Source organism: Oncorhynchus masou, chromosome 32 (assembly GCF_036934945.1).
Source record: "Oncorhynchus masou masou isolate Uvic2021 chromosome 32, UVic_Omas_1.1, whole genome shotgun sequence".
NCBI classification, from domain to species: domain Eukaryota; kingdom Metazoa; phylum Chordata; class Actinopteri; order Salmoniformes; family Salmonidae; genus Oncorhynchus; species Oncorhynchus masou.
This window is the reverse complement of record NC_088243.1, coordinates 60,257,941-60,278,180: the sequence shown is the minus strand read 5'-3', so window position 1 is coordinate 60,278,180 and position 20,240 is coordinate 60,257,941. Positions and strand designations below refer to the sequence as shown.

General features: G+C 41.4%; 2 protein-coding genes across 3 annotated transcripts; both read right to left on the bottom strand.

Annotated features, from left to right (window-relative positions):
- Window positions 1-168: 168 nt before the first annotated feature.
- Window positions 169-8,263, bottom strand: LOC135526359 (forkhead box protein N2-like). The gene is made up of 5 exons (XM_064954676.1): window positions 8,130-8,263; window positions 6,327-7,014; window positions 6,097-6,218; window positions 5,839-5,894; window positions 169-1,143 (listed from the first exon to the last, which is right to left on the bottom strand). The coding sequence occupies exons 2-5, from the start codon at window positions 6,966-6,968 to the stop codon at window positions 794-796; spliced, it is 1,170 nt and encodes a 389-aa protein (XP_064810748.1). The 5' UTR covers window positions 6,969-7,014; window positions 8,130-8,263; the 3' UTR covers window positions 169-793.
- Window positions 8,264-8,671: 408 nt separating this feature from the next.
- Window positions 8,672-18,469, bottom strand: LOC135526357 (protein YIF1A-like). Of its 2 annotated transcripts, none has more exons than XM_064954674.1 (9): window positions 18,441-18,469; window positions 17,002-17,044; window positions 14,851-15,095; window positions 12,492-12,596; window positions 11,973-12,051; window positions 11,794-11,851; window positions 9,860-10,015; window positions 9,645-9,738; window positions 8,672-9,490 (listed from the first exon to the last, which is right to left on the bottom strand). In XM_064954674.1, exons 1-9 carry the CDS (start codon window positions 18,444-18,446, stop codon window positions 9,332-9,334), a joined length of 945 nt encoding a protein of 314 aa, XP_064810746.1. In that variant the 5' UTR covers window positions 18,447-18,469; the 3' UTR covers window positions 8,672-9,331. The 2 variants fall into 2 exon arrangements, with proteins under 2 accessions (XP_064810746.1, XP_064810747.1); XM_064954675.1 differs by having other exon boundaries at window positions 9,371-9,519.
- Window positions 18,470-20,240: the final 1,771 nt, after the last annotated feature.

Here is a 20,240-nt window from a genome sequence, read left to right as displayed (position 1 = left end):
CCCACTAATTAGGGGTGTCAGTCTGCACATTGAATCCAAGGAATGCAAAGATCTTTAGAAATATAAACTATAGAAATATTTGATTCCTTGATAGATTCCCATAAAGTATTTGAAAAAGGTGTACATGATAAAACGTTTGAACACAAAAAGAAAAATGAACAGTTCCTATAAGAGTTTGGTGCTTTATTGTTAATACAATTATGAAATGAAAAAAAAAAGAGTTGAATGATTGACAAATGTCTAATGTTTCTTTCTAAACATAGACATAGCCTATAAAATAAATTCTGCACAATAAGTGTTCAATAAAAGATGCACTTGGTAGAGATGATTATAAAATGAGATTCAGGATTCAGAATTGAACATACATTTCTTTGTCCCCTGAATCTGAGAGCGAATTAATTGGCAGTAGATTTCTCATGTTATCATTCATCTTTTGTATTCCATCAAAATATAGAGGCCTTGATTCTTATCAGTACAGCGTCAATATTTTTCCTCCTCAATTTATACCAAAAGCATACGCCAATGTCTGGTATATGTCAATGAGTGTGGCGAGTGGCTTAAATGTGTTTACATGCATCAGGTAAGGTGGCTTGGATGTGCAATCATAGTAGCTACAGTATATCACTTTATGACAGCAAATCAAATCTCAGGCAGTGTCAAAATATCATCACACAGCAACGTATTGCCAATTTATATTACTCAGGTTACACATAATCTCCTTACATCACAGTGTACTTCAGTCTATTGGTCAATTTGTTTAGACCACACTGTATGTCCTTATCTGTAGATCAGTCTAATGTCCACCCCCTGCCAGGTCCAAAAGTGACCCAGCAGCCTCTTGGGCCTCAGCATCCAGCTGCAGGATCTCTACGGTCTCCAGATCCAGTTCAGTGTCCCCGGGCAGGACCAGATACTGGTACTGGTGGTACTGGTAGTAGTGTAACTCTATGTAGCCACTGTCTGACAGGGGGTCTTTCTCCATCTCCTCACCAACCTCTTCCTCATATTCCATTGCCTCCATGTTGACCATCTCCTCATGGTTAGGGGTTAGAGGGCAAAGTGGATATGAGGAGAGAGGTGGGTTGTCTAAGGTCAAGGCTGGGGTAGAGGGGGAGGAGAGGAGGAGAGTTTGACAATGGGAATCTGTGTGAGAGAGACCCAAAATAGTTTGTATACTGCACATTGAAAAATGTGGCACATCAACATCCATGTGGTTGATGTGCAATTGTTTATAATAGTGTCCTATACAGTAGAACAATTGAACAGTTTAAAGAGATTACAGTAGGTCTGGGTATTGCTAGGGACCTCACGATACGATATTATCATGATACTGAGGTAATGATACAATTGCAATTTTCACAATTCTATATGTATTGTGATTCAATTCTGAAATGTTATTGCAATTTGATGTTCCAAACATGTTCCTCACAAAACAGTGCATTCGGATAGTATTCAGACCCCTTGACTTTTTCCACATTAAAGTTACGTTACAGCCTTATTCTAAAATGAGATAGCCTTATTCTCCAGAGATGTTTGATCGGGTTCAAGTCAGGGCTCTGGCTGGGCCACTCAAGGACATTCAGAGACTTGCCCCGAAGCCACTCCTGCGTTGTTTTGGCTTTGTGCTTAGGTTCGTTGTCCGATTGGAAGGTGAACCTTCGCCCCAGTCTGAGGTCCTGAGTGCTCTGGAGCAGGTTTTCATCAAGGATCTCTCTGTACTTTCCTCTGTTCATTGTTCCCTCAATCCTGACTAGTCTCCCAGTCCCTGCCACTGAAAAACATCTCCACAGCATAATGCTGCCACCGCCATGATTCACAGTAGAGATGGTTCCAGGTTTCCTCCAGACGTGTCGCTTGGCATTCAAGCTGTCATGTGCCTTTTACCGAGGAGTGTCTTCCGTCTGGCCACTCTACCATAAAGGCCTGATTGGTGGAGTGCTGCAGAGATGGTTGTCCTTCTAGAGGGTTCTCCCATCTCCACAGAGGAACTATGGAGCTCTATCAGACTGACCCTTGGGTTCTTGGTCAGCTCCCTGACCAAGGCCCTTCTCCCCCGATTGCTCAGTTTGGCCGGGTGGCCAGCTCTAGGAAGAGTCTTGGTGTTCCAAACTTCTTCCATTTAAGAATGGTGGAGGCCACTGTGTTCTTGGGGACCTTCAATGCTGCAGAAATGTTTGGTTACCGTTCCCCAGATATGTCTCTTTACACAATCATGTCTCTGAGCTTTGAGGAGAATTCATTTGACCTCATGGCTTGGTTTTTGCTCTGACATGCACTGCCAACTGTGGGACCTTATATAGAGAGCTGTGTGCCTCTCCAAATCATGTCCAATCAATTGAATTTACCACAAGTGGACTCCAATCAAGTTGTAGAAACATCTCAAGGATGATAAATGGAAACAGGGTGCACCTAAGCTCAATTTCGAGTCTCATAGCAAAGGGTCTGAATACTTATGTAAATAAGATGCTGAGGCCCAAGAGGATGCTGGCTCACTTCTGGACCTGTCACGTGGTGGACATTAGACTGATCTACAGATTTAGAAAGAAACATACCTGTCTATATAAAGGTCCCACAGTTGACAGCGTATGTCAGAGCAGAAACTACACCAGGAAGTCCAAGGAACTTTCCGTAGATCTCTGAGATAGAATTGTGATGAGGCATCCATCTGGGGAAAGGTATAAAACTATTTCTAGAGTGTTGAAGGTTTCCAAGAGCTCAGTGGTCTCCATCATTGGAAAACAATATTGAACTACACAGACTCTGCTTAGAGCTGGCCATCCAACCAAGGAACTGGGAAAGAAGAACTAGAGTTAATTGGCTGAGAAGGGAGAACCCACAAAAAGGACAACAGTCTCTACAGCACTTCACCCAATCTGGGATTTTTGGGAGAGTGGGCAGACGGAAGCCACTCCTAACAAAAAGGCACATGACAGCCTGCCTAGAGTTTGCAAAAAGGCAGATAGAAGACTCAAAGCAAAAAAATATTTGGTCTGATGAGACTAAGATGGAACTCTTTGGCCTGAATGCAAAGCGCCATGTCTGGAGAAAACAGACAGTTCATGACCCATCTAACACCATCCCTACCATGAAGCATGATGGTGGCAGCATCATTCTATGGAAATGCTATTCAGCGGCAGGGACTGTGAGACTGGTAAGGATAGAGGGAACAATGAATAGAGCCTAATACAGGCAACTCCTTGATGAGAACCTGCTTCAGAGTGCAAACAACCTTAAATCTTCGCCCCAGTCTAAGTTCCAACAGGACAATGACCCCAAGCATACAGCCAAGAAAAATCTTAAGAAAAATAATGTTAAAGTCCTTGAGTGGTCCAGCTAAATCCCAGACTTGAATCCTATTGAAAATCTATGGAAAGACTTGAAGATTGCTGTTCACCACCACTCCCCTTCTAACTTAAGAGCTTGTGAAACTGAAAAGGAGGAATGGGATAAAATCCCCAAATCCAGATGTGCAAAGCTGATACAAACATACCCAAGACGACTCAAAGCTGTAATCGCCTCAAAGTATGACACAGGGGTGTGATTACTTATGGAAAAAATATATTTCTGTATTTCATTCTCAATCAATTTGCCCAATTAAAAAAAAAAACACGTTTTCACTCTGTTATTATGGGATATTGTGCTTAGATTGGTACTGTATATCTCACCTGTCAAAAGTTTGGACACACCTACTCATTCAAGGGTTTTTCTTTATTTTTTTACTATTTTCTACAATGTAGAATAATATTGAAGACACAAAACTATGAAATAACACATGTAGTAACCAAAAACAAGGAAAATAAATAAATATATATATATATATATTTTAGATTATTCAAAGTAGCCACCCGTTGCCTTAACAGCTTTGCATACTCTTGGCATTCTCTCAACCAGCACCTTGAGGTAGTCACCAGGAATGCTTTTCAAACAGTTTAAAGGAGTTCCCACATATGCTAAGCACTTGTTATTACTATTCCTTCACTCTGCGGTCCAACTCATCCCAAATCATCTTAATTGGGTTGAGGTCAGGTGATTGTGGAGGCCAGGTCATCTGATGCAGCACTTCATCACTCTCCTTCTTGGTCAAATAGGCCTTACACAGCCTGGAGGTGTGTTGGGTCATTGTCCTGTTGGGAAACAAATGAAAGTCCCACTAAGCACAAACCAGATGGGATGGTGTAACGCTGCATAATTCTGTGGTAGCCATACTGGTTAAGTGGGACTTAAATTCTAAATAAATCACTGACAGTGTCACCAGCAAAGCACCCCCACACCATCACACCTCCTCCTCAATGCTTCACGGCGGGAACCACACATGTGGAGATCATCTGTTCACCTAATCTGCATCTCACATAGACAGCGGGTTGGAAGCAAAAATATAACATTCAGACTCATCAGACCAAAGGACAGATTTCCACTGGTCTATTGCTCGTGTTTCTTGGCCCAAGCAAGTCTCTTCTTATTATTTGTGTCCTTTAGTAGTGGTTTCTTTGTAGCAATTCAACCATGAAGGGCTGATTCACGCAGTGTCCTATGAAAAGTTGATGTTGAGATGTGTATGTTACTTGAAATCTGTGAAGCATTTATTTAGGCTGCAATATCTGAGGCTGTTAACTCTAATGAACTTATCCTCTGCAGCAGAGGTAACTCTGGGTCTTCCAATCCTGTGGCGGTCCTCATGAGAGCCAGTTTCATTATAGCTCTTTATGGTTTTTGTAACTGCACTTGAAGAAACTTTTTAAAAGTTCTTGAAATTTTCCAGATTGACTGACCTTCGTGTCTTAAAGTGATGATGGACTGTGATGGACTTGATGGACTTTCTCTTTGCTTATTTGAGCTGTTCTTGCCATAATATAAGGACTTGATCTTTTACCAAATAGGGCTATCTTCTGTAAACCACCCCTGCCTTCTCACAACACAACTGATTGGTTCAAATGGTTCAAACCTCATGAAGCTGGTTGAGAGAATGCCAAGAGTGTGCATAGCTGTCATCAAGGCAAAGGGTGACTACTTTGAAGAATCTCAAATATAAAATATATTTTGATTTGTTGATTACTACATGATACCATTTGTTTGATTTCATAGTTTTGATGTCTTTACTATTATTCTACAATGTAGAAAATGTAAAAAAAACTGGAATGAGTAGGTGTGGCCAAACTTGACTGGTACTCATATATATATATATATATATATATATATATATATATATATATATATATATATATATATATATATATATATATATATATATATATATATATATATATATATATATATACACACACACACAAATCAATACTTGGAGTCAAAGTATCGATATAATATCATCCAAAATAACATCGCAAAATATAACTATCAATTTTTTCCACCCATCACTACATTACAGTGTATACCCTGTAGACAATCTAAGTGGATTGTAGGGAGTTACTGGCCTTGGCCAAAACCAGTTTTACATAAGCACTGCACTAAAAGAGAGTGACATAAAGAACTGAGCCAGTGTGTTGCTATGGCTATAGGTTGCCAAGGCAATAGAAGGTTGTTGTCAAGACAACAGCACACAAACTCACCAACCATGCAACATGCAGAGAAAGGGTTAGGGGGAAAAAAAGAAAGAAAAAGAATCGGCAGATGAGTTAAGGTATAATAGATAGATCAATTGTTCCTCAATTGAAAATAAGTATTTAGATTAAGCTATGAATGAAAAATTAAGAGGAAACTGACATCTTAAAAAAACATTTGTAAGAGGCATTACAATACTGTCAGGGGCTGTAGTTTACCCCAATGTTCAGCATGGTTATCAAGTTATGAGGCTGACATGCTTAGTGATGGAGGAGGGCTAACCTGAGATCTCCACAGTGTCACACACCATAGATACTTCGTAATCAGCTCCCTCCAACCTGCTCCACGGACACACAGGACAGAGAGAGGGATGACAAATACAGTTAGTTGGACAACTGGTAAGGTTCTGACTGGGCTGTGATAAGTCTACTACTGTAAGACATATCATTAACTGACATTCATTAACCAACAAGTCTTTGGGCAAATTGGTCATGATATTTAACACTGAACTAAACTGCAAATGTGTTTGTTCATACTCACAACGCAGTGTTGTTAAGTAAGTTACTGTTGGTGCCGTGGTAATAATGCGCTTTCCTGAGCACCTCCAGAAGAGCATGTCGATATTCTGGACACACACACCACAGTGAGCCCTTCCCTACAAACTGAAAAAGAAATCATACACAATCTTCAATATCACTAAACACCATAATTTCAAACCAAAATCTAGACCATGCAAACGGACACATTGAAAACCAGTGAACACATCTCACCTGGCTCTTGTCCCTGTGAATCCGACGGAAGCTCTTACTCAGAGACAGGTTGTGTCGAACAGAGTTTCTCCATCCCCCAGGTGCTGCTCTGTAGTAGGGGAAGCTGTTCACTATCCATTCATAGATACCCTTTACTGGGAGCCTCTTGTCTGGCGAGTCCTCTATCGCCATGAAGATTAGACTACTAAAGGAGTAAGGGGGCTTGGATGGGGAGGGAGGAAGGTGTGGGGTAGGTATGGGTTCCTGGGGCCCCAGCTGAGGCAGTGGTGTTGTTTTGGGCAGGGGCTGCAGGGGAAGCAAGTTGCCTCTTTGATGCAGCCAGTTGAGGCAGGTCAAGTCATCTTCGTCAGATGTGGTTAGAGAGTTTAGGCAGTGTAAGTTTTGTCCATCAAGAAACAAAGGTGGGGACAAGTTGTGTAAAAGAGGGGAGAGAGGTTGAGTCTTGAGGTGAACTGAAGCTGGGGCTGTGGGACAAAGTGAAGTAGGGGATGGCGGGATTGATAGAGGAGACAGAGGGAGTGAAACATGAACAGTGGAAGAAGTTTGCAAAAGAGAGGAAGAGAAAGGCAGGCAGTGGTAGAGAGTGGCGGGATAAGGATGAGATATAGGGAGGAGTGGCAGTGTGTGAGAGGCACTCTCCATCTCTCTACCAGCAGCAGACTTCTTATACACTCATTCAATAGTTGATCTGATGGGCAAAGCAGAGCAGACAAACATTAAGTCAATGGCATGGTGAAAAATTCAGCTCAAGTTGATGGCAATGCATTTACACAATTAGAAAAATGTAGACAAACCCAATTTATAATAGCCTTAGCAGATCAGATGGTAGACCAGATCAGTCTACTGGTTCCCAACCTGGAGTACATGTACCCCTGGAGGGGGTACCGAGTGGCACAGCGGTCTAAGGCACAGCATCACAGTGCTTGAGGCATCACTACAGACCCGGGTTCGACCCCAGGCTGTGTCACAGCTGGCGTGACTGGGAGACCCATGAGGCTGCGCACAATTGGCCCAGCGTCGTCCTGTGGTGGGCCGGGCGCATGTACGCTGTCACGGTCGCCAGGTGTACGGTGTTTTCTCCGACACATTGGTGCGGCTGGCTTCCAGGTTAAGCGTGTCAAGAAGCAGTGCGGCTTGGCTGGGTCGAGGTTCAGAAATGGGACAAGACTAAATTGGATACCACGAAATTGGAGAAAAAAAAGCGGTATATGTTTTTTAATGTATTGCGGGCCAGATTGAAGTGCCCGGCTATTGGGTGTACTTGGGAAGACTCAAAAGGGTTCTCCGGGACTGAGCAAAATGTGATTGGGGGTACAGTAACCAAAAAAGGTTGGGAATCACCTTTTGAAATAAAAACAAAACAATCGCTCTTCTAAAGCTTCACTGTGCACTCCCTGCACAAAGAACCTTCAGTTGGTAAGAATAAAAAAATACATTAGCTAACAAGTTAAAGATTAAGACAAGTCTGAACAAAGTCCTCCCCATTTCACTTCTGTAACGGATAAATGATTTAGCTATAAACTAAGTTACTCGCATTCAGACAGCTAGCAAATAGGCATTGGACAGGTGCATGCATAAAATCCTTTTGATTGGAAAACAACTTATTTTCATAAGGGTAAATGGAACATTCTGCCCATAAAGCCTCATGGTGCTCAACAAAGCTGCTCAATATGTGCCCATACTTCGGAAAATGGCGGTAGAATATAAAGTTACATTTAGCACCATCAGTTAAGCAGTCTTTTGTCAAAATACCCCTCTGGAGCAGAAATACTTGAGAATAAAAATAGACAATGCATGTCTTACCTATAAAGCAACGTAAATAGTTGTCAGGGGATATTAGTAAAAGGCTTGAGTCATGCTAAATCTCCCATTCAACGTTTAACATATTGTCCGAGAACCATACAAAGAATCTAAATCGAATTCCCGACTATCCGCGATCTCTTCCAGGGTTCCCTTGGAAACCAAAAGGACGCCTTGTAGATTGCCTGCCGCCTGCGCGTTCTCGCCTTAAAGATACAGTTCTGTCTTTTGCCAACAAATTCTTTATTTTACTAGGCAAGTCAGTTAAGAACAAAATGTTTATTTACAACGGACGGCCTGCCTCAGCCAAACCCTAATGACGCTGGGCCTAATTGTGCGCTGTCCTATGGGACTCCCAATCACAGCCGGTTGTGATACAGCCTGGAATCAAACCAGAGTCTGTAGTGACACCTCTAGCACTGATGCAGTGCCTTAGACTGCTGCGTCACGAAGGGAGCCCCTAAATTCAGGATGATCCAACTGAGAGACAGACATTTTTTCCTTTTAAACATTACATTCAGTTAACAAAATGACAGAGGCATGGATAAAATTATATTCTATTTTATTTTTACAAAAATAAAACTTGTTCATGCTCCACAAAGTTTAGATAAATAATAAAAAGGAGGGATTAACAGAGAAGGTTAAAATGCAGAAGAGGGCACTGATAGCACATCCTCCAAGTCCCCCCTCTCCCCTGTAACTATTCCCCAGGTTGTTTCTGTAAATGAGTGTGTTCTCAGTCAACTTACCTGGTAAAATAAATACATAAATATCTCAATCATTTTCCATTTAACCACATTGCAACATTTCTGGTAAGCCCAAAAGGACAACATACGCAGGAAACTTTAGAGGAAGAACTGGAGTGTGACAAAGGTTTATCATAACCATAAATTCCAATTTCATGAATACAAAGCCCTTCTTTCCTTATAAATAAGGTGGCCAAAAATGACTGTCTGTAAAACACTCATTGTGACAAGTGATGTCTTGCATACAAAAGTCTCACCTACAGAAGTAAAAACTAAAATGTTCATTTTAAGCTTTAACCCACAAGCCTAACACAAGATATAGCTCGATATCCATCATCCCGCTTTCCCTGGCAGATGAGCTGGTATGTAGGTAAATGACACTCGCAAGAGCCAAGTTTGTAGAATGTTTTTTTTTTTTCCTCGATACTAATGACCCTCAGGGTCAGACCCTGTACCAGGTCACCTGACCAGATGCGAGGTGAGCCAGTAGATAATGATTGGCTGAAAGGCTGCGGGGGCCACGGTGATGTACAGGCGGAGTCTTAGCTTGGCTGTCGCCCCAGCCCCCATGGAGTCATGGGAGAGAGACAACAGAATCTTCATTTTGAGAGAGCGGACCTGATGTGGTGATCAAAATGCTGTTTAGTCTAAAACAAAGTTTAAAGTAAAATAAACTAATTAAACCATGTCAACTTGCCTACTATCTTGCATTAAGCATGCATTACTAGGTAATACAATATCTGAAACAGTTCCAGAGTTCTGAAGTACTTACAATGAAAAACATAAGAGCACAAGATGACCAAGTGAGAGCCACGAAGTACCCATCACTGCCAAACAGCAGACCACCCAGCACTGTGAAAATCATTCTAAAACAAAGAATCATCATGCTAGAAAAAGAGGTATCACAGTAATATGTGAACAAATGTAACAACTTGGAGGTTAAAAAAATATATATCTTACAGAATGTAGATCTATTGGATCCCTTACCCCACATATTTGTATCCACTGTATGCAAAGAGGTCAAAAATGGACAAGTCAGAGTGAACAGAGAGAATGTAGAGACACAGCAACATGACCAAGACCTCTATGACGACCCACACCAAAGCAGTGCTGGCACACAGACCAAGGACTTCTGGACTGAACCTGCCATTGAAGAAGAGACAATAATAATGAGGGAAGAACTTTAGTTTGTTGATTAATTTACAAATAGAGACAAATACAATGTATTAATTTCATTAACACAGTATCTGTAACATTACAGAAATCATATACAGTGGGGCAAAAAAGTATTTGGTCAGCCACCAATTGTGCAAGTTCTCCCACTTAAAAAAGGTGAGAGAGGCTTGTAATTTTCATCATAGGTACACTTCAACTATGACAGACAAAATGAGAAGAAAAAAATCCAGAAAATCACATTGTAGGATTTTTAATGAATTTATTTGCAAATTATGGTGGAAAATAAGTATTTGGTCACCTTCAAACAAGCAAGATTTCGGGCTCTCACAGACCTGTAACTTCTTCTTTAAGAGGCTCCTCTGTCCTCCACTCGTTACCTGTATTAATGGCACCTGTTTGAACTTGTTATCAGTATAAAAGACACCTGTCAACAACCTCAAACAGTCACACTCCAAACTCCACTATGGCCAAGACCAAAGAGCTGTCAAAGGACACCAGAAACAACATTGTAGACCTGCACCAGGCTGGGAATACTGAATCTGCAATAGGTAAGCAGCTTGGTTTGAAGAAATCAACTGTGGGAGCAATTATTAGGAAATGGAAGACATACAAGACCACTGATAATCTCCCTCGATCTGGGGCTCCACGCAAGATCTCACCCCGTGGGGTCAAAATGATCACAAGAACGGTGAGCAAAAATCCCAGAACCACACGGGGGGACCTAGTGAATGACCTGCAGAGAGCTGGGACCAAAGTAACAAAGCCTACCATCAGTAACACACTACGCCGCCAGGGACTCAAATCCTGCAGTGCCAGATGTGTCCCCCTGCTTAAGCCAGTACATGTCCAGGCCCGTCTGAAGTTTGCTAGAGAGCATTTGGATGATCCAGAAGAAGATTGGGAGAATGTCATATGGTCAGATGAAACCAAAACATAACTTTTTGGTAAAAACTCAACTCGTCGTGTTTGGAGGACAAAGAATGCTGAGTTGCATCCAAAGAACACCATACCTACTGTGAAGCATGAGGGTGGAAACATCATGCTTTGGGGCTGTTTTTCTGCAAAGGGACCAGGACGACTGATCCGTGTAAAGGAAAGAATGAATGGGGCCATGTATCGTGATATTTTGAGTGAAACCCTCCTTCCATTAACAATTGAAGATGAAACGTGGCTGAGTCTTTCAGCATGACAATGATCCCAAACACACCGCCCGGGCAACGAAGGAGTGGCTTCATAAGAAGCATTTCAAGGTCCTGGTGTGGCTTAGCCAGTCTCCAGATCTCAACCCCATAGAAAATCTTTGGAGGGAGTTGAAAGTCCATGTTGTCCAGCAACAGCCCCAAAACATCACTGCTCTAGAGGAGATCTGCATGGAGGAATGGGCCAAAATACCAGCAACAGCGTGTGAAAACCTTGTGAAGACGTATAGAAAACGTCTGACCTCTGTCATTGCCAACAAAGGGTATATAAAAGTATTGAGAAACTTTTGTTATTGACCAAATACTTATTTTCCACCATAATTTGCAAATAAATTAATTTAAAATCCTACAATGTGATTTTCTGGATTTTTTTTTCTTATTTTGTCTGTCATAGTTGAAGTGTACCTATGATGAAAATTACAGGCCTCTCTCATCTTTTTAAGTGGGAGAACTAGCACAATTGGTGGCTGACTAAATACTTTTTTGCCCCACTGTATTTGCTTGGCCATGTTTGTACAGTTGTAAAGAAAAAGTAGTTGAAGTAACCTCTTCTGAATGCCAAGGGCCATCCCAGCTAGCAAAATGTAGGTGATGAAAGCCATTGCTGAAAAACAATACAGTAATAATAAACAAAACAATTCAAAGTGTGTATTCTAATTCAAAAGATTCCGTCATGAAGGATGAATGACATTAAACATCTTTCTGATATCATAAAATTAACTTACAAGGTATGTAAAGGTCGGGCGCATTCACATCATGCCTCGGTATGAGAGGAGTGTCCCTGTGGTAACGAACTTCCCAGTCCTATTGACATTACAATATGGGCAATATATTTACACCTCATAGAGAAGCCATATAGTTTTTGCTGAACCTAACATTTAATCAGGTCACAGAATGTCTAACAATTTCTCTAAATCTGAGTATGGAACATGTGTGGAAACTGATCAGGCTTGTTAATATAAAACATTGATGAAACACAAATTCAGCCGTCCCTTCTACATCTATAATCTTCTGTGTGACCTGCACATCAAAACACACCAGTGCTAGCCGAGTGATTATCTTGTTTGGAGGCCTGACTATTTGATAGGCGCAAGAGAACATGAGACAAGACGATGGTGGAACGCCGAGACCATCTCCATGACACATCAGTGTGTGCTACAGTGCTGTTGGGTATCATACGCTGTGGAAATTCAAGTGTAAGGCCGTGATATGGTGTGTTTGGTGTAATAAAATGACTTCATTACCTGATGTGTGTACGGGAACACGAGGAGCAGTAGTTTCTTCATTACATATTTGGAATCGACGGCAAAGAAGTACTTCAGCTTGTTCACAGACACGTACCTGCTGATCTGAAGAGGGAGATTGCGCAAATGAAATTCTCTGTCAAAGACTGTTGGCGCAGTCTCATCCAGCATCAAGAGACGGAGAGAGAAATGTTTCATAATGCTAAGGAACAAACTATGGAAAAAGGTAAACAGTGGGCTCCATCAGGCACAAACTGAGCCAAAGGAACAGATGCAGACCAGCTCTAGAACTCATGTGGCTACCTCATTCACGGCTAACCCTAACAATCCTATCTTTATCCATATTTGGCTGAAGCATTTTCATAAAACCTCATCCTGAGTTGATCTGAAAGGATCCTTCGGAAAGTATTTCAGACCCCTCGACTTTTTCCACATTTTGTTAGGTTACAGCTTTATTCTAAAATATATATATTTTTTAAGTTTCCCCCTCAATCAATCTACACACAATACCCCATAATGACAAAGCAAAAACTGTGAGAAATTTCTGCTAATTTATTAAAAATATCACATTTACATAAGTATTCAGACCCTTTACTCTGTACTTTGTCAAAGCACCTTTGGCAGCGATTACAACCTCGAATCTTCTTGGGTATGACGCTACAAGCTTGGCAAAAATCTATTTGTGGATTTTCTCTCATTCTTCTCTGGAGATCCTCTCAAGTTCTGTCAGGTTGGATGGGGAGCGTTGGTGCACAGCTATTTTCAGGTCTCTCCAGAGATGTTCGATCAGGTTCAAGTCCGGGCTCTGGCTGGGCCACTCAAGGACATTCAGAGACTTGTCCCGAAGCCACTCCTTCGATGTCTTGGCTGTGTGCTTAGGGTCATTGTCCTGTTGGAAGGTGAACCTTCGAGAGGCTGCCTGGATCTTTAATTTAAAAGACCCTTGCGCCCTTCGGCGTGACTTTGCCATTGTAATTGTGTGTAAACTTGTATAGTCAAATGAATCTATGATCGTATGCTATCCATTTGTATGACATTTTAATATTTGATTATTAACCAATGATATTAGGCCACTCCTGGCCATGATTACAGACACCTGTGTCCTTTGACACTATATAAACGAGTCATCCCGCAGTGTTTGTGATTATACCCTGATGAAGACAGCTTGGCTGTCGAAACGTTGGTATTCAGTTTTTGCATCTGAGCTCCAAGAGTGTGCGGCTCTCTTATTTTCAAGGAAGGTAAACCTTAACCTGCTCAGGACCTCAGACTGGGGTGTTCAAGGATCTCTGTACTTTGCTCCATTCATATTTGCCTCAATCCTGACTTGTCTCCTCGTCCCTGCCACTGAAAAACATCCCCACAGCATGATACTGCCACCAACATGCTTCATCGTAGGGATATTGCCAGGTTCCTCCTATATGATGCTTGGCATTCAGGCCAAGGAGTTCGATCTTGGTTTCATCAGAGTCCTTTACATGCCTTTTGGCAAACTCCTAGCAGGAAGTCATGTACCTTTTACTGAGGAGTGGCTCCATCTGGCCACTCTACCAAAAAGGACTGATTGGTGGAGTGCTGCAGAGATGGTTGTCTTTCTGGAAGGTTCTCCCATCTCCAGAGGAACTCTGGAGCTCTGTCAGAGGGACCATCGTGTTCTTGGTCAGCTCCCTGACCAAGGCCCTTCTCCCCCGATTGCTCAGTTTGGACAGGTGGCCAGCTCTAGGAAGAGTCTTGGTGGTTCTAAACCTCTTCCATTTAAGAATGATGGAGGTCATTGTGTTCTTGGGGACTTTCAATGCTGCAGACATTTTTTGCATACTTCCCCAGATCTGTGCCTCGGCACAATCCTGTCTTAGAGCTCTACGGACAATTGCTTCGACCTCATGGCTTGTTTTTTGCTCTGACATGCACTATCAACTGTGGGACCTTATATAGACAGGTGTGCCTTTCCCAATCATGTCCAATCAATTGAATTTACCACAGGCGGACACCAATCAAGTTGTAGAAACATCTCAAGGATGATCAATGGAAACAGGATGCACCTGAGCTCAATTTCAAGTCCCATAGAAAGGGACTGAATACTTACGTAAATAAGGTCTGTGTTTTTTTATTTATTATAAATTAGCAAAAAATGTGTTTTCACTGTCATTATGGGGTCATGGGTGTAAATTGCTGAGGAAATTGTTTCATTTAATCCATTTTAGAATATGGGTGCAAGGTAACAAAATGTGGAAAAAGTGGTCTGAATACTTTCCGAAGGAACTGTACCTGCAGCAACTTTAGTGCATTCAGCTGCTAGTTTTTTGGAATGTAGCCATCGTCCTAATGAAAATGAGACCAGCCTCTGTGATACTCTCACCTCCTTGTTAACAATTTCCTTTCCCTGGTTGGCTAGGGAAGAGCCATACATCATGGCTGCACTGGCCATTGGGTCAGCAAACAGGTTGTTGACCCCAGCATCCGCTGGTCCTCCAACTGGAGCCCCTCCAATGTTGTATCCAGGAGTGTAATAACCCTGATTGTTCATTGGTGTCGTTGCAGAACTGGTATCTGCAAAGAGGAGAGGGTCCCCGGTGTGGGGACCTACACGAGCTCTTGGCTTTGCTACAGAGGGATGAAATGAGATGGAGATTTGTCCCTCTGTAGTATTGTATGACATCATATCAGAAATATTTTGTATTGATAATAAATGTGAAAAATGACACTACCTGTCAAAAGTTTGGACACACTCATTCCAGGTTTTTCTTTATTTTTACCATGTTCTACATTGTAGAATAATAGTGAAGACATCAAAACTATGAAATAACACATATGGAATCATGTAGTAACCAAAAAAAAAGTACATTTTATATTTTAGAATCTTCAAAGTAGCCACCCTTTGCCTTGACAGCTTTGCACTCTTGACATTCTCTCAACCAGCTTTGTGAGGTAGACACCTGGAATGCATTTCAATTAACAGGTGTGCCTTGTTAATTTGTGGAATTTCTTTCCTTCTTAATGCTTTTGAGCCAATTAGTTGTGTTGTGACATGGTAGGGGTGGTATACAGAAGATAGCCCTATATGGTAAAAGATGAAGTCTATATAATATGGCAAGAACAGCTCAAATAAGCAAAGAGAAATGACAGTCCATCATTACTTTAAGACATGAAGGTCAGTCAATCCGGAATATTTCAATAACTTTTAAAGTTTCTTCAAGTACAGTCACAAAAACAATCAAGTGCTATGATGAAAGTTCATTAGGAGTTACCAGGCTCAGGAATTGCAGCCCAAATAAATGTGTCTGTTACTTGAACTCTGACACATCTCAACATCAACTGTTCATAGGAGACTTCGTGAATTAGGCCTTTATGGTAAAATTGCTGCAAATGAACCACTACTAAAGGACACCAATAAGAAGAGACTTGCTTGGGTTGAGAAACATGAGCAATGGACATTAGACCAGTGGAAAAGTGTCCTTTGGTCTGGAGTCCAAATGGGAGATTTTTGGACCCAACCGCCATGTCTGTGAGACACGGTGTGAGTGAACGGGTGGGACTATCATTTGTTTTTCAACAGAACAATGACCCAACACCTCCAGGCTGTGTCAGGGCAATTTGACCAAGAAGGAGAGTGATGGAGTGCTGCATCCGATGACCTGGCCTCCACAATCACCCGACCTCAACCATATTGAGATGGTTTGGGATGAGTCGGACTGCAGAGTGACGGAAAAGCAGCCAACGCGTGCTCAGCATATGTGGGAACTCCTTCAAAACTGTTGGAAAAGCATTCCAGGTGAAGCTGGTTGAGAGAATGCCAAGAGTGTGCAAAGCGGTCATCAAGGTAAAGGGTGGCTATTTGATTTGTTTAACACTTTTTTGGTTTCTACATGATTCCATGTGTTATTTCATAGTTGATGTCTTCACTATTATTTCACAATGTATAAACGTTCTCTTATATAGAGGCGAAGTTAAGTTGAGGACTGGTCTCTGGATCTGTTAGCAACAACATTTAGTCACCATACCTGTACAACTTCGGTCCTTCCGCGAGGTGTCGAAATTCATACTTAACGAATACAACCGACATTTTCCTCGTTGCTCATACTACCTAAACAGACATTAAATTGTTTCAACGCAAACCTGGATCATTGGGACGTCAACGGGGAAATAACAAATAAAATCGGTGGTTGTATTCGCTAAAAGTTATTATTTTAAGTTAATTTCGGCACCCCGCGGAAGGAACGCACTTGTACAGAACAAACATATACCGTTAAGCGTTTTCAGAATCGACTGGTGGTGACTCAATGTTGTTGCAAGCAAATTCCGCGACCAGTCATGAAAACCCAACTCAGCATCCATATAAGAGAATGGAGTTGAGCCGGGGTTCCTCAACTATGAAGCATGAGTCCCAAAGCAATTATGAGACTCTAAAAGTGACAGAGTATTCAACCTGTAGCATGATGCAATGACAGCCTTGCTTGCCTAACTCTAGCTAGCTCCAGAGAACATTTTAGCTGTAACTAACGTTACTTACCACTTGCTCTGTAACCTTGCTGTGGAAGGTCCATTGTAAACATCTGTTAAAAAATAAACACAATATTCTGGTTTGATAACGGCCTGCAACGCTCCTTCATACGTTGCTGGATCTTCACATCTTAACGTTAATTAACTAGCTATTTTCAATGGTGTACACCACATATGTCAGAGTCAAGGCCCGCGGGCCACATCCGGCCCGCGAGAAGGTTTTTTACGGCCCCTGGGATGATCTTGATTTATTATTAGAACCGGCCCGCAGACCGCAGCAAGCCGGCAGCCCGCAGATCTTTTACACGCACCAATACTACATTTCCCACAATGCAACGGTGACGCACCGAGCAGTAGGCTGCTTCATTTCAATATTTATTGGCACAGCAGTCGTCAGCATCACAGTAAAATTAACTTTCAGATACCCATCAAAAATGGCAAAACGGAAGGTGGACACTGAGAACCGGGGGTTTCAAACAAGGTGGGAGTCGGAGTATATGTTCACGGAGGTAGCTGGAAAACCTGTGTGTCTTCTGTGTGGAGAAAGTGTGGCGGTACTGAAAGAGTATAATCTGAGATGGGACACCACCAAGATGGGACACCACCAAGTATCACCCTCAACCTCAAACAAGTGAACATTACTGTGCAATCACATATTTAGAGTTTTTACTCAGTTCAAGTTTAAAAGTTAAAGTTTAATATTTGTTTTCACTGCATGTTACTTCTCCTTAAACAAAGTGTTGTTTTTGATTAATAGATTTTTGCACTTTATTTTATTGTATTTCAATCCAATTATATTTTAAAAATATTTCAGTTGAGTGGATGATAGAAAATTGCTATTATTGTTTTTTTCTTTGAAGTAAATTTAGCCCACTTTTGCTAAAATAGAAAATATAGGCTACTGATGGTGCCTTGAATACCGGTTTCTTTCATTTAATGTTCATGTTATGGGGATTTTTATATAAAGGAAATTTGTCTTTTGTGTCTGTTGAAAATTAAAGATTACTGACAGAGCCATAAGAAAATATTGCTTTATTTATCTGATCATATTGGAATATATTTGTTAGGTTTTCAGTAGGTTCAATTAGGTTCACTAGACTATATGCGTCATTTAAAAAATTTTCAATGAACATTCGAACAGTCCGGCCCTCGGCTTGTAGCTAAATTTTTTATTTGGCCCTCCGTCCATTTGACTTTGACACCCCTGGCACTAACGTCACTAGCTAGCAAGCTATAGCTGGTTTCTCTTGCTAGTTCGCTAATGTGTGCTAGCTAACTGAGAGATGGTTAGTTTTTGCCACCATTTCTGTGAGAACAATTGACAGTTAATTAAAGTAGAGTAACATATTTCAACGTACATAATTATATTTAAAAGAAAAATGATACTAACACTATGACCAAGTTACTCATGGAATAATATATACACTATTTAAAAAGCCCAAACTTCACCTCCATACGTACGCTGGGCCTTCGTAGAACCCGCCCCTTTCACATTACCTTAACCTATTATTGGTCTCCTTCTCTGCCTGCGTGGCAGCGTGGATAACCATTTGGCTATCTATCCTTGGGACGTCCCAACTCTGACCTTACCCCTTATTGGAGTTAATATTTAAAATACTTCAGGTAAAATATAATTATTTATTTAAGAAATTCTGACATTCATAAAGTTTAAGTATATTTAATTCAACTGCTAATAATATTAGGTACATTTCATATTCGCAAATGCATATTGCTAATTCAAAACCTAACTTGTGATGAATTTGAATTTCAACAACATGGCACGACTTTAACTAAAATGAAAAACAAAAAGGCAATTAACTTGTATTATTAATTAATATAATTTGTTTGTTTAGGATTCCTGGCAATATAAATAGTTTGTATGTATGTTTGTTTGCATGTGGCTATTCCTCTTTTGTTTGTTGATATTTGTTTGTTAATATAAAATAAAATGAATAAATAAATAAATAAAAAACATACAAATAAAAAAATGGATAAGGTTAAGGGTTCAGGGTTCAAGTTAGGTAGTGGTTAAGGTTAGAATCCATGGTAGAGACGTCTTAAGGATTCCAGATAGCACTAACTATTAGCAAAATACTCATATCAAAGTTGTATTGTTCTACTTGCGCTTATATTGGCATAAATAAAGATGGGTTCTGACTAGAGAGTGTATAGCTACGACCGGAATTGACTTTTTCGTAACAGGTTTGAAGAATTTAAAGGCGTTACATGGTAAATCTGACATCTGCATTGGCCGTGCAGCATTTACGGTTATTGGGCCTCTGCAGAAGTAAGAGCATTCATGCTTCTTGCGCTTTGCAGCACAGCTCAGAGCTGTTGCGAAGGATGTTGTTTACACAGGACCTCCCGCCCCCACCTACTATCAAAACAATCATGTCAACACGGAGCTACACAGAGCCCTCTGCATTGTTACAAAATTTGGGAGGCCCACGGCCATGCGGTACTGAGCTCCGAAGTCCCCTCGATTGCGTCACCTCCATACAGAGTCTCCGACAACATTTTCGGATCAAGTATAAGTTGGCTCTTACGCATCAGGTTATGAGACTTAGGTTAAGGTTAGAGTTCAGGTCTGGACAATCTGGACCCTTTCTTTCTAAAAATGATCTGCCGAAATTGTTCAACCTCTGTCACTAGCCTGTTCAAACTCTCTTTTGTGTCGTCTGAGATTCCCAAAGAATGGAAAGCAGCTGCGGTCATCCCCCTCTTCAAAGGGGGGGACACTCTTGACCCAAACTGCTACAGACCTATATCTATCCTACCCTACCTTTCTAAGGTCTTCGAAAGCCAAGTCAACAAACAGATTACCGACCATTTTGAATCCCACCGCACCTTCTCCACTATGCAATCTGGTTTCAGAGCTGGTCATGGGTGCACCTCAGCCACGCTCAAGGTCCTAAACAATATCTTAACCGCCATCGATAAGAAATACTGTGCAGCCATATTCATTGACCTTGCCAAGGCTTTCGACTCTGTCAATCACCACATCCTCATCGGCAGACTCGATAGCCTTGGTTTCTCAAATGATTGCCTCGCCTGGTTCACCAACTACTTCTCTGATAGACTTCAGTGTGTCAAAATGGAGGGCCTGTTGTCTGAGCCTATTGCAGTCTCTATGGGGCTGCCACAGGGTTCAATTCTTGGGCCGACTCTCTTCTCTGTATACATCAATGATGTCGCTCTTGCTGCTGGTGAGTCTCTGATCCACCTCTACGCAGACAACACCATTCTGTA